At 41.6% G+C, this 15,273-nt stretch overlaps 1 protein-coding gene across 1 annotated transcript in view; it reads right to left on the minus strand.

Annotated features, from left to right (window-relative positions):
- The window catches only part of Itga4 (integrin subunit alpha 4), a 73,009-nt gene extending 64,201 nt beyond the window's left edge, over positions 1-8,808 (minus strand). The window contains exons 1-2 of the mRNA XM_028762858.1: positions 8,322-8,808; positions 7,874-7,995 (exon numbers count right to left, since the gene is read on the minus strand). Coding sequence (XP_028618691.1) covers positions 7,874-7,995; positions 8,322-8,518 — 319 coding nt within the window. The 5' untranslated portion in view covers positions 8,519-8,808. The remainder of the gene's footprint in view (positions 1-7,873; positions 7,996-8,321) is intronic.
- Between the last annotated feature and the right edge of the window lie 6,465 nt (positions 8,809-15,273).

The raw sequence follows: 15,273 nt of genomic DNA on the forward strand, positions 1-15,273 counted from the left end.
CAAAAAGCACCTTTACTCACACAAGCAAGATAGTACAAAATTCTAAATAGAAAATTAATCTGGGGAAACATGCTTGCACTTAAAACTAGAGTGGTCAATGTTGAAAATGTTATGCTTCTATTTTACAGTTCACAGGTAAAATAGAAAAAAAGAAAAAACTATAAATGGTCAGGAAGATAGGGAAGTTTAAGGAAAATCAGTGAGGACTTGCCACATTGTCCTCGCCAGTGTAGGCACACAGCAGGATGAGGAGTTAAAGATATCAGGAGGCATTTCTCTGCAGGAAGGTGAAAAGGCTAGATAGAATAAAGCATCGCAGAAGCCATGATTGGCACACAGAAATGATCAAATACAATACTCAGTAGAAAATATTCACAGGAAAATAGTGCCTGAGCCGAGAGTAAAGTCCTGCTACAAAAGTTTCACAGGCGTTATAAGCTGACACATTTTCTACATATCAGCTGTGATTTGAGCCTAGCCCTCAAGGACTGAGACATCGCTCTAGCCCAAGGTGTAATTTGAAACGAATATAACTAATTCACTTTATGGAAGTAGACACCCTCCCAAATAAAGGGATCTTAAAATAGGTATGTTTTATTATTTCTGAACATACTCATTATGAATTATAGTGTTTGAAAATTGAAAAAAAATGCTCATAATTTTTAAATGTAGATATAAACTAAGGACATCAAAACAAACATGGATATTACTAAGCCAGGTCCTGTCACTTATCAATCCAGTTCAATGCTCTAATTCCCCACATTGAGCTATCACTCAATTGCCCACATTTAAGGCAATCACTTCCAACCTACTGCTGATGCAGTCTCATCATCAGGGAATACTGAAATTGGCAACAAAGTCTGTAAAATCCCACCAACTCCATTCACTTGGCTTATATTGAGTTCTTCCACTGTGATCATCAAAACCAACGAAAACCAGTTTACTCCTCGGCTTCCCCATTCCAGAAAGACTATCAGATGGACCTGACTTTTTGTCCCTGCCAATGTATAACTAATATCATTAATGAATCACTTATCCCTCCTCTCTTGTCATCTAGACTGAGTTCATTGAGGCCTTCGGTCTCATTTTATTTAACTTTATTTCTTAGACACAGCGTGCTAAAGGGTTGAAGGAAGAACAAGGGGGAAGGATTATTAGCTCTTGTTCTCTTTCTAGACTTGACAGCCATCACCATTTAAGACTAGTCTTCCCAAGGTTATTGATGAACCAATTTTCTCTAACTCAGTGAAACGACCTGAATTCTTATCTTTGGGATGTCTAGGGTCTTTTAACACTTCCAGTCACTTGACCTTTCTCTAAACCCTCTCATTCTGTGACTTCCACGATGCCACGTGCACATGATTTTCTTACTGTCTCTGTCTTTCTTGAGTCCCTTCCTATCTTCCCCAGCAGTCTCCAACCATAGATAAACCTTGGAATCATCCTTGGATCTCTGGAAACTCCTCTTTCCTTTCTTGGACAGACTCCTAACTTAACTTTATATAGGGTCACTGGAGCTAGTATTCTTAAACAACCATAGATGATTTAAGCTGAAGTAGAATTGAGTAACCCTACTCTAGGCCCTTCTCCAGTTGTAGAAAGCCTCATTTCTACCCTTGGGCTTCTGATCCTCTTACCTACAGCTTGCAGGTTAAGCTCATTCACCCCTATGGCTTTGACTGCCCCTCCAGGTCAATCTCTCTTGACTGCCCTACTGGAACAGACTTCTCTCTGGTCATCACAAGTAGACATCTAACTCATAGATATCTATTTCTGTGAAGATTTCACACCAATAAAATACAACGTTTTTCCAGAATACCAACTGTTCTACCCTCTTTGGTGTTCAGATCACCATTATCTATCCAATATCCCTAAATTAGAATCTTTAGTAACATCTTTGATAATTTCTTCTCGACCCAGTTACTTATTCAAAAAGTACCAAGTGTTTCTGATTCTATCCTCTAAACATCTGTAGAACCTGCCAGTGTCCAAATTAGGAACTGATCTCCAGTAGCTTCTATCACAGCAGAATTTGCCTGTAATTGTCACACTACTCTTAGTCTGGATCCATTGACTCAACAGTACTCATCATACCCCACCACTATGTGTCAAATACACAATCTGAAGACATCAGTTCCAAGTTTTAAGCGTCATAGGATCCATTCATAGCCACAATTAGTTCCAGAAATAATCTCTGTAATCTCCCATCCCATCTCTCTGCAGCACAATCCTATACAGTTTTCAGTTCTTCCAAGGCACTATTCTCTCAAAGTCCTTGGCTTTCCATGGCAAATGTTTGATCTGTCTGACATATTTTTTTCTTTATTTATTCTTTGAGAATTTTGTACATAAATGCAATGAACTATGACCAGCTATACCTCTATTTCCACCAACACCTCCTTCTCCTCATTTCCTTATTTCCTCCTCCACCTACTGTCCCTCCTCTTCTCTTCTCTAATAATCCACCAAGTCCAGTTAGCTTCCCATATGTGCAAGACTATGACTATGGAGACAATCCACCGGAGCATGGAAGCCACACAGTGGCCACACCCTCAATGGCATTTATTATATATATATATATATATATATATATATATATATATATATATATTATTTTTACAATCTTTTCCTCTACCTGAGACTTACTCTATCCCTACATGGGTCCCAGTTCCTCAATACTTGGTTCTTGTCATTCGATCTGTCCATCGCGGTTTCGAACAATAATGAACGCGTAATTGGGAAAACTGTTGTACAAAGGATTTTGTGCATTTAGGTCTGCTTCGTGAACATCTCTCAGCTAATAACTAAATGAATATATAAAGCTATATGCAGAATGAACTATTAATACCTGACCCCAGATCTGTCACAAAAGAAAATTGTCTTAGTCATTAGAAATATTAACCAGTGAGCATCTGATCTTATATTAAAAAGAACTGCATTTAAGAAAGCTTCAGCTCTCTAATCAATCATAGGTTGTTGTAAGCTGCTTGATGTGGATGCTGGAATTGAACTTGGATCCTCTACCAGAATGATATATACCTTCAACAACTAAGTCACTTGCTCAACCCTAGCTTCTGTCATTTAACCTGGAAGTTGATTAATAGCACCTTCTATCATGATTTTCTATGTTCAGAGTAGCCTGTATTTGGGGATGATTTGTCAAAATGACCAATTTGTATTAATCTCAGCTTCATAAGCAACAAGTTTAAGCTAATTGCAAACAAAAGAACATCATCAGGAATATATTTGAAGTTTTAACATTTAAATGTTTCCATTGTAGTATTACTAACTCTTGCCAATCAGGCAGAAATGATGCAATACTTAGAAACGTGACCCCTTCCCAAATAGAGTATGAAATATAAAAACAGGAGATTTCCCAAGGCAATGTTATTTCCAGAAATACATTCAAAATCATTAATGATGACCAAGTTGCTGTGGACCATTGGTCTTTCCAGGAAGAGAAAAAAAAGTCCAGGCAGGAAGCTGAACACAGTAGCCAGAGCTCTGCATCTGTAAGAAGTGAGGGTCCCATCCACTCAGGCACAGATGCAGGAGAGCTCCCACCAAAATGAAGTTTTAGGGAGTTAGTGCTGTTCAGTAGAAATGTAATGTGCACTCAACTCTCATTTTTAACTGAAGAATTGTCATATGACAAAAGTAAAAAGAAATGTTCAATCAATTCAAATACGTATGTAAGTTATTAATACTGGTTTAAGATATTTCTTTCATGAGGTAATCATAGCTTAATTTTGAACTGTCTTAGATAGACTTCTTACTGTGGACATTTCCTGTCCTCAGAAGCCACATGTGGCCAGTGACTAATTTACTGAGCTACGACTAGGTAACTTTAAATTCTAATACCAGTAAAGACAGAGCTGAAGTACATCTATTTCTGTACACACACACACACACACACACACACACACACACACACGTGGGGGAGTAAGTGAGAAGAAGGAAAGAGGGAGAGGAGAAGGGAGAGGGAGGGCAAGGAGAGAGGAAAGATGGAGAGAGAGACAGAAAGACAGAGAGAGACAGAGAGACAGAGAGAGGGAGGGGAGGGAGAGAGGGAAGGAGGTTATTTTATTTTGGTAACTATAAGCTATTAAACATCCAGAGTGTCAGACTGGAGAATTGCCTTCGTGTTTAAGAACACTGACTGTCTTCCAGGGGTCCTGAGTTCAATTCCCAGCAACCACATGGTGACTTACAACTATCTGTAATGGGATCTGATACCCTCTTCTGAAGTGTCTGAAGAGAGTGACAGTGTACTCACTTACAGAAAATAAATGAATAGGTCTCTTTTGAAAAATCCAGAGTGTCTTGATAACCAAATACATTTCATATCATTTATGTGTTGTTGTGTTCTGCTTGGTTGAATACGGGCATTTCAAGCACAGATCATGCTTAAATGTATTCATTGAGTTGTCATTTTTATCATCTTGACTCAGGAACTATCAGTGACCAAATAAACTTGTTAAACAACCCCTAGTAAAGGTACAAAGTAGCTGACAGAGAAGAGGGTAAACACGTGGAAATCACCAGGACCTCCTTAGACACTGTCTCTACAAGTAGGTGTAGACTTATGTCTTCTTGAGGGGAGACTACTTTCTTGTTCATGGAAGGAAGTAGCAAGAAACTGAAAAACAACAGAGGCAGGCAGGGTGCCAGAAGGAGACTGAGAACACAGGAAGAAAACACCTACAGGGGTTCATAAGCAACCCCTAGGCATCACCTCAGCACCCAATTCAGTCTGCTGAAGGAGTACTAACAACATCTCCCCTGAGCATGCTAGATAAGTGAGTACTCCTGTTCAACTCTGATTACGGTTATAGTGAATACAGCAGGATATACAGTAGCATCAGTCATAGGTTACACTAGGGCAGGATAGCATGGTCATTTCGGACCGTTTATTTATCTGACCTACTAAAGAGACTTGGAAACAACTCCAGATGAATATTTGGAACTGAAGAACCAATGGACAGTTCTGTATGACTGGGCATTAAGAACCATGATAAAAACTAAAGTTATCCCAGAGGCAAGAGGTTACTTACCACCAATAGCTCTACCTTAGTAAAACTATTTTGATGGAACAATGACTTCTTTATTTTGTTTCATTTCAATTTGTTATATTTTTGTTTATAGAATTACCATTTTTTAATTTAGTTTATGAATTGGCCCTGTTTACTTATTTTGAAAATATTTTATTGCATTTATTGCAGATGTCACAAATAGTTTTAAAAAGAAAAATAAAGAACAACTAATTTTTGAATGTCTGATATGTATTTGATATTGAGTTAAGTATTTGGGGTTGGGGTGGGGCAGGAGTTGAGACAGGGTCTCACAATGTAGGTCTGGCTGTCCTGGAACTTGCTATGTGGACCAGACTGATCTGGAACCAAACTCACAGAATTCTCCTGTCTCTGTCTCCTGAGTGCTGGGATTAAAGGTGTGTGGTACCATCCCTGAATAAGCTAAGAATTTTTGAACTTTAGAATATAATCAACCACATTATAGATAAGATAATATATGATTATAATTAATTACATAAATAATATCACTCAGAACATACAGAAGACTTTGTGTGTCTATAGGTAACTTTCTCCTTCATCTCTTCCTTTTTCAACATACATGCACAAAATATGTCCATAAGTAGCAGCACATAGTCTATATACCTTGAAATCCTAATATGTTTCTGCTAATCAACTGGTGATTTTTAGCTTTCCTTCTGGGCATTAGTGTCAGTATTTTACCTTCTAGATTTAAATTACTTTTGAATTTGTTCTTAATAAAGGAACTATTTTCTCTGTAGAAACTGAGAATGTATTGTTCAGAATGTTCACTGAGAAGTACGTTCAGGCAAGTCCCTTACAAAATCCTCCTGAGTACTCCCAGCTGATGCTGTAGTCATGCAATTGACTGGAACCTCAGACTCATTTCTGCCTCTTTCATCTCAGGACTTTTGTTGTTAATTCAAATCCTGAAAGTAAAAAATATCACTTTGGCTTACCATTGTTGACTTTTGACCCAGCAAACAAGTTGGTGACTGTTGACCCAGCAAACAAGTTGGTGACTATAAAACTTGTACTTTTCTTTTATTCATCCATCCAGTAAGTCTTTATATCTCTTAAGTATCCAATGTACCCAAATATCTCTGTGGTGAATTCTGTGTTCCACACCCCCAGTGAATTTAGGTTTTCCTTTAGTTGACACTTGCCGACATCTAAAAGTTTATATATCAGGACATGATCCCCTTCTAGTTAAATACAAACATCCAGAAATAGACCCAGTGCCCTCCAGGCAGGATATAGCCACCAGTATTTGTAATGTCATGGAAGACCACAGAAGAGAAATTGCTCTCTCCTGAGGCCCTGTGAGGAATCTCTGTCAGATCACAGCTTCATTCATTGCCCAACTCTCTCAGGCAATGAAAATACTTTTTAAAAAAATTCTGAATGCACAAATCTGTGAATCTTCTATGAACCCCAGTCTGCCTCGTGGAAGAGGGGATGCCGTGTGATCCTCAGAGGCCCATCCCTTTTTTATGAAGAATTAAGCTTCATAATAGGTATTTTTTTCTGAGTAAAATTTGTTTTGTTGTTTTCTCCCTCTAGCCTTTGTTCCCTCCCCCTCCTCCTTCTCCTCCTCCTCCTCCTCCTCTTCCTCTCCCTGTGTTTTCCTACTCCCAGAATCCTTTGTACTTTAGCGTCAGATGTAGCCTAATCCAGTGCACACATAACTTGTGCATTCTTATGGATGCTGGGGTAAAAGTGCAAAGAAAGATGAATATAAAAGGTGTATGACAAAGTAAGGTATTCTCAAATAGTTCATCCACTTACAGATAAATATAAAAAGTACCAATTCTGGCCCATAACTAATCATCATCAATAATATATTATAGCTACAGACAGTACACCAAAGCCCTTCATTTAGTTTTATCCTTACTGAAGATGTATACCTGAAATGATAACCCTAAGTCTAGGTAAGTCTTTTTGAAGAAGGAACCTACAGTTTTCTGTGTTGAAGTCCTGCAGAAGGAGAAACAATACAACCATACACTAGAGTTGCTTTGAGGGGAAAACATTGAGCAATAATACACAACGGTGCTTAACGGCACTGAGAGCAAGATAGAGCTAAATGAATATTAGTTCCCCTTTCTTTCCCCATGCGTCTGTGCACAGCAACTTTGCTTTTGACTTTGAAACATGAAACTTATCCCCTCTGCCATCAGAGCACATTTCTCAAGTTACTGAAAACCTAAATAAAGACAGAAATGAGGGCTGAAAGACAGACCCACTTTACAGGAGAATTTGAGGGGAGGAAAATTAATAATTATATTTTAGACCTCCTATATTTAAGATTTTAATAAAAGGCCATTTTTTTTCTTCCCGTTCTTTTATGGTATATTGTGTCTTTTTAAAAGGAGGAAGAAGAAAAGCCCTTGAACTAAATGGCAGGATACAATGGCTCAATCGAAGGTTCCATTCCTGATGTACCGCTCACTCTAGAACAAAGTTGAAAAGTCAGAGACAGAAGTACAATCCTTAAAAACCTCTCTCTGGCTGGGTCCTCTGGCTTTAAAGCAGATGTTTCACATGGAGGAGTTAGAGGACTGGAAGAGGTAGCTGGCCAGAAGACATCCTATGAGACTTTTCCTGAAGAGGTTTGCTAGATACTGAGATCAGCTACAACTTTAATTAAGCAAAGGAGAGGAAAATACCGCCAGAAGCAAGCTGGCATGGGGTTAAAATTGAAAAGCTCGCACTTTAAACCAGAAGAGACTGGCCATCATGATGTCTTCCGGGACTTGCCCAACAGTGGGCCCACGAGGGGGAGAAAGTTCATTATCTCTCGGTTTGGGGACCCAACTCACCCAGCTGGAGCTGTTCACAGGTCTGGTTTGGATTCTTTCCGATCCTGCATCTGTAAATCGCCCCAGGATTGACCACTGAGGCATTGGAGAGCCAGCTGGCAGTGGGTGCCCCCACGATGAGCCTAAAGCAAGAACCATGCAAGTTCGCTCAGACGTGAACCAGTCTGCCCACCCACCCTGCCCTGTGTCGGCTTGTGACAGCTGTGCAGTGGGCATCAAGGGAAGTGGCGCCCACCTCCTCTGTCCATCACTGGGGACTCAGGACTCAGGAGCCAGGTACCAGGAGCACCCTGGGGGCTGCCATCCTAAGTTCCAAGGCTCTCCAGTGAGCCAGCTGGCTGAAACCAGATTTTTCTCTGACCTCCCAGGAGGGCGGAAAGTTTGATTCAGACAAGGAATCCCAGAGGCGGAGGCGCTGTGACATGCCTCTTGGGGAGGGCGCACTCACCAGCGCTTCGTCCCGTGGCTGTGCAGCACCACCGAATAGCCAAACAGCGTGCCGGAGGGGCCCTGGTACAGCAGTGCACTCTCTGGGTCCAGGTTGTAGAAGTGCCCGGTTGGCACCCCGAAGTACAACAACAGCATCACCGCTTCCCAGAGGGAGACCCCTCGGGGCCTCGGTCTGCACCTCGCTTCCGCAGCCATGCACTCTTGGTGGGGAACATTCAACAAAAAACGGCCACTGACCAGAGTTGCATAGGGTGCGACAAACGGTTGGCCAAAGCGAAGAGCGCCCCAAGAGATGAAGTGCAGCAGCGTGTCCGGAGCTGGCAGGCGACAGGGGCGGAGAGAGGGACGCCAGAAGAGGAGGGGAATTGGTGGCCACAGGCGGAGCGATCGTGGTGGCCAGGGATGCCTCAGGCTCTGGCCCACGCCCCGTTTCTGTGGCCTGGGGACCAGCACCGGGTTGCTCCTAGGATCTGGGTGGGGTCCTGGGTGTGGTGCAGTGGCTCATGGCCTGGCCTCCCTCGCCCCAACCCGATCCCCTTCCCCGCCCCGCAGCAGCTGTAGGGGGCGCTAGGGGACCTAGGTTGTGTAGACTCACACCCTGTCCAGGTTCTGGCAGACATCACACAGGATGGCTTTGGCTTCTGGGGCCCAGCAAAAATAACCCTTAGGGGAACACAAAACAGGTCAGGGGATTCCCTTTTGAAAGTTGGCTAGGGCTTCGGGCACTTCACCAAGTGACTGGCCTCCATGGCCAGTCCCAGTGGCCAATAGTGGTCCCCCAAATTTGGGAACTAAGACTGTGAAGAACCTTCCAGAACTTCTTTTGCCAGTTAAGTACTGTGTAGCATAGAGAAATTACACAGCTTGCAAGGAACCAAAAACACTGCCCTCCACCCCCACCTAGGGAGCATTTGGTGACAAAAGTATATGGCTAGTCTCTTCAAAACTCCCAGGCCTGCAGCCTTTTATGCCGGCTTCCTTCCTCTCCACACTTCCTCTTAAATAGAGTCTGTATGCATGAGCAAGCCAGGCAATAGCCTGACCTGAAACCCAGGCTAGTTAAGGAAATTCTGTGACTTGCCTCACTTAGCAGACTCCGCCCCTTTGCTCACTTCTTCATGTACACAGAGACTCTCAGTTACCCCAGGACACACCTGCCGCCAGAAGTGTAGGCACAGCATAAGACAAGGTCATACTGGGCTTCTAAAATGCCACCAGAGATCAGAGTTACAGCATACCTGAGCCAGGTGATGAGCCTCTGCAGAACGCCCTCCGCGTGCTCAGCTTTTCACGCAGGAGCAAGCAAGCAAGTCCTGGTGAGCAACAAGCACGTGAGATGAGATGGGGGCCCCCTTATCTTTGCTGCATGAAAAGACAAATGGAAATAAAGAGTCTGTCTGCCAGTTACACCAACGGAATCGCACACCCGCAGCTGTAACTCCTCACTGAGTCAGATCATCTCAAGCAGCTGGCAGCACCAGGTCCTCCGAACACCACCACAAATCTGCAGGATGCATGGAGGAGCATCCAGAAACATTTGCGGACAGATGATAGAAAAAAAAAAAAGTTCACTATTCCATAAAGTTTAATTGCTTGGGGACACTTGAAGAGAGTTGGAAGACAAGGATCTTTGAGTTGGGCTATCCACACTCTGAGAAGAGGCACAAGGGAGGGGTCGGTCAGTCTAGTAGAGGGACTGAAAAAAAAAGTAGGTACCTCCTGAGCCCCACAGGCAGGGATGGAATCCTTAAACTCTGGTCTGCACTGATAGCTGTAGAGTGGGTAATCATACAGATTACAGTTTGCTACTTTTCCAGAAGAATTATTTGACACGCTGAGGCAACCTTCCTTCCTCCCCTTAGGACTTGAAAACAGCCATGTTGCTAAAAAGTTCTCTCCCATTGGTGAGATATAAACAATGTCTACACCTTCTGCTAACGTCCCAATGGCAAACCAAGGCATGGTTCTGGAATCCCTTCCCTCTGGGGAACTGTCTTAGTGCTGTGACAAAGAACCATGATCAAAAGCAACCTGGGAGAGGAAAGAATTTATTTGCCTTAGATATCCTGAATCATAGTTCATGGCGGGAACCAAAACAGGAACTCAAACTGGGCAGGAACTTGGAGGCAGGAGCTGATGCAGAGCCCCGCTGTCTTGCTTCTGGTGGCTGACTTAGCTTGCTTTCTTATGGTGCCTAAGGGTGGAGGTGGCACCATCCATAGTAGGTTGGACTCTCCCACACTAATTGAAATATATATATCCTACAGGCTTGCTTGACTACACCCCACATCTTTTGGAGGCAATTTGTCAATTAAGATTTCTTCCTCTCAGATAACTCTAGGTTGTGTCAAGTTGACATACCCAGCACAGGAATACATATGTTTGTTGTGTTTCTTACACAGCAAAAGTGAGGGTTACTTACTAATATGTGGGTTCTCCTTCCCAACAGGCCACACCTAGAAAACCTGCAGAAATGAGGGATTCCTTGTAGAAGCATAGATCGAACCCCATCCCCAGTCTTCTTAGGATTACATAATGTAGCACATCCTTCAAAGGATAGCAACTAAAGCAGGCTTTCATACACCAGGTGGTAGGGAGCAGTTGAATATTCAGAGAAGGGTCTATGACCGTCTTCTCTTCTCCATGTGGTGTTTAAACAGTCAACAGGTCCATCTGGGATAATCATTTTGCAAGAGGGACAAGCTGAACTCCACAAGATGGCAGATGATAGTATCAGAGGATAGTCACATACAAGCCTCATTCCTTGAGCAATAAAAGGTCCTTGACACTGTTTTATAAAGTCCAAAATTAATGTTCTCTTTTCTCAGTGACACTCTCCTTTGCTGACTCTTTTTCTTCATTGTGATGTAGCCTCAGGCTACCCTAAGCCAGTCCCTTCTCCTTGGACCCCTTTTGCTTAGGCCATTTCTGGTCTTCCTAATCCCTTAAATTCCCCAGGATCTTTCCATCATCTGTTGTGGATTGCCCTGGTGCTGTTTGTGTTTTGATGCCAATTCTGCTTTCTCAAGAGACGCTGCCTCAGACTAGGTGTGGATCATGTACTCAGGTGACTTCATGTGAACCTGCTCCTCACCATAACAGGTCAAATAAAGGCTAGAGTCTGTGATTGAGCAGTGGAAGGAAAAGGTGAAGCTGAAAGTTTTGGAGAGGGAGAGAGAGGAAGAAGGGAGATGAGGAGATGGAGGAGAGAGAGGAGAATGAAAAAGGAAGGAAGAGGTGGAAGGATGATGGAACAGTAGCACGTGGCCTGGAGGAACCATAAGTAGCAAGGGATTTCCTAGCTGGGGAATTGAGTAGTGTCGTAGTGTGTCTACCTATCCTACGCATGCTATTTATAACTATTATAATTGAGTTGTGTGTTTTTTACACAAGCTTATCGGGGTTGGATATTTGTCACAACAAATTGGCACCCAATGCAGAGCTCGAACCCACAACCCTGAGATTAAGAATCTCATGTTCTACCAACTTTGACTGTCTTGCACCTCTATCTGGGCACACAGCCATTCTCTGACTTTATATGGCTTTTTTTCCCATTCCTTTTCCCTTCTTCCCTCCTGGCCTTCTTTCTTTCTCTCTTGATATAGAAATTGTTTTCTTCCCATCCAATGTAAAGCCTCCCCTCTTCTGTTCATTTTCCATAGGAATTTAACATTTAATTTTCCTTGTACCTTTGCAAGAATGAGAAGAAACTGGAGCTGTCGATGCTGTTCTAGCCACACAGCTGCTGCTGGCAGGTAGTAGGCGTCCAATGGGTATCTTCCAGCATCTCTTAAGTGAGCATCACTAATTAAAAGTGGGAGGGACTCGGAAAAAAAGTACAAAAGGAGATCCTAATCTCAAGTGCTTTATAACAGAAAAAGAACAGGTGTGTTTTAGGGAACAGTGTAATGTGGTCAAATGTGACTGTCATACAAGTTGGGCTGAGTAGAGGTAATGAATTTGCTCCTAAAAATCAATTCTGAGTCCTACATGTGAGACAGGGAAAATGAAAGAATAGATGGAGTACATTCAGTGTGTGTGTGTGTGTGTGTGTGTGTGTACTGCAGTGATACAGTGTAACATAGAAGGGTAAAGTGGAGGGGACTTCCTCAGTCTAGGTGGCTGAGATAATGGCACAATGGAAAACAAAAACAACTGCAGAGAGAGGAGGTGGAACATTGCAGGCTAGGGAGAGAAGTCTTCTTGGGTGACGCTGGCTGTGTGTTTTACAGGGAAGTCTAAGGTATTGTTAGAGCATTTAGCAAGACATAGCTAGCAAGTGGTGGCATAAACTGTCTTTTATTATATGTTTTCAATTAGTATAAGATAATAATATATGCATAAAGGAAATTTTTATCATCTCTCTGCCTTCCTTTAATCTATCCTTTGAATATGTCTCCTTCCCCACGATGAATTGTGTGTTCAAGTATTGGTTCAAGGAGCACTCTCATGGAATCACAATGTGGGATTTTGTTCCCCATAGTAGTAAAGGTCCCAACAAGAAGCAAGACGAGCTATTCTTTTATCTTAGCATCGCTGTTAGGCGCTGTTTCTGTGCATATTTCCTGTTTATTTATTCAGTAGTTCAGCAAATGTCTGGAGCATTAGCTGTGTGTTACTGAGAGATAACAATACGGAGTGATAAAGAGCAGAAGACACTTATTTCCCTTAGTTGTGAATTTCAATAGAGGAACCTAAGAGTAAATAATAAATATTTCCCCCTTTTCAATTTTCTACTTTTTGGTACACTGATAAATATTTAAGGATATAGTTTTTCTAATATTACATCATCAATATACTATCTACCTCTGATACTTCTAGCTGTTCCTCCCATAAATCAACTCAAACTCCCATTAAGTGCTTGCCTTAATGCCTTCCATGGTGGCTCTTGCTCAAACTAACTTTTTGCACACCTCAAACATAGCTAATGTTTTTCCCTCTTATCGTATTGCTTTAGTTTGGTAGCAATCAAGTAATGACCCCAAACAAGGAACTGCTGGATGCCAGGCAAGAAGGTGCAGACAAGAGGTTTAACAGTAGGAGAGATTTCTTCTGGCTAATATGCTCAGAGTGACTTGTCTACAATAGATGGGTAGTTTTAAATTTTTCATATTTTATCACTTTTTCAAAATTTAAACTCCAGAAACTGCTTGATACTTGATAACTTCTTAAACCAAGTCTGTTTCACGCTTGAGTTCACATGCAGAAACAATTACTTCTCTTGTTACAGTGTATAAAGGACCTTGTGTAAAGCCATTCCTGTCTCAAAGTACATGGTTATTATGTGACAATGTTTTATCTCATAAGTAATCTGACCTGGAAGATTGGATTTATGCACTGGAATGATTTAACAACTGGTTTGTGTAAGATGCCAACAGTTCACAAGACACAGCTCACAGCGTCCCCCTCTCCTGCTATCAGAGGGCAGAGACCATGAAAATGTATTTTGTGCAACACTGTCTTTATCTCAGGGCCCTGTACATATGACCTTGGCTGAAAACAGAGTTTATAGGAGTTTTAGAAAGGGGAGTGGAGAAAAAGTATGAAGAGACTTGTTTGCAGACAAAATGATATCATACAACAAGAATTTATTTACATATAGCCTAAAGACTTAGAAGACAGACACACACCCAAAAATCAAGGACATAGTCTAACACATGAGTACCTAGGAAAACAGCATATATGAGTTTGAAACCAGAAAACAATTTCAAAGGGTCCAGCCCAGCAGATATGTGTTCAGCACCAAATAAGATAGAGTAGTGTTGTCAGGAAGCATTTTGTTTAACCCTAAATCAACTTCCTTTCCTCTTTCACTTTCTTCCCTTTTACCAGACCAAACTGGAGACATACACAGATGAGTCCTTGCAGACAAGATGAAAGAGATAAGAACACCCCAGGGATCAAAGTATCTGAAGACAGAAGAGAGCAAGAATGTAAACTGGGACAGAGGCCTCAGCTTTCTAGGGACAGTAGTGGGGAACAAGAGAAATAGTTTAGAATGCTACTTTCCCAAGATGCTTCAAATCCAGAAAAAACTTTTGGGAAAATCATTATATTTTAGACTAGTAAAATATAGTGAACATTATTAATGATATTTCCCCTGTTTGTGATTTACATGAAAATATACAGATTTCCAGGCTAAACAGGGATCTTGGAGACCCCGCAGTCTTCAATATAGAACTGCACACATAAGTTTTAAAGTTTTTTTGTACAAATACAAAAGTATCTGTTTCTCATCATCGTCTATGTATATAACTCTTGTTATCTCTTTCCATCTCTGTCTTCTGTCTATCTGCTGTTCTGACTTACGTTTATGGGGAATTGAGATGTTTTACCTATCCTCCCGGGGCTGTTGGATGACACTTCCCCCAGTGTTTCTCAATTACATCTCCAAGAATTCATTTCCCTTTGTACCCTACATATCCTCTTGTCAATGATCAAAATATAAATTGATATTACACAAATTTTTATAGTTTTAAGGGCACATTTTTCCAAACTGCACCAAAGTAACTATGAAGTTCCCACTAGGGAAGCTTGAGACCCCGCAGGACTCTGGGTGGGACAGAGAGAACATTACAGACCACACTGTGCCAGCCAAGACTACATGACGCTGTTTTTAAAGTGCTGATGTGATTTTCATTTTAGGCTTAACCTGGAATTTGGTCTTTTGATCCATAAGTGAGTACTGCAAAAGATAAAATCTAATATTACATACAGATCTCAGGAACCAGTCTCACAAAGCAACAATAACAATAAAAACAAGAACATTTTAAAAACCACAGGAGAATTACAGACTTGGATAAAGCTCATAATTTAAAATCAGAGAACATGGAAACTTCTACTAGAGAAGACTTAGTTAAGTCATTATGTATAGAAAGACTGACAAGTCTGTAGTTTTGATGATCTCTCTCTCTCTCTCTCTCTCTCTCTCTCTCTCTCTCTCTCTCTCT

Source organism: Grammomys surdaster, unplaced genomic scaffold (assembly GCF_004785775.1).
Source record: "Grammomys surdaster isolate TR1022 unplaced genomic scaffold, NIH_TR_1.0 136, whole genome shotgun sequence".
Taxonomy (NCBI): Eukaryota; Metazoa; Chordata; class Mammalia; order Rodentia; family Muridae; genus Grammomys; species Grammomys surdaster.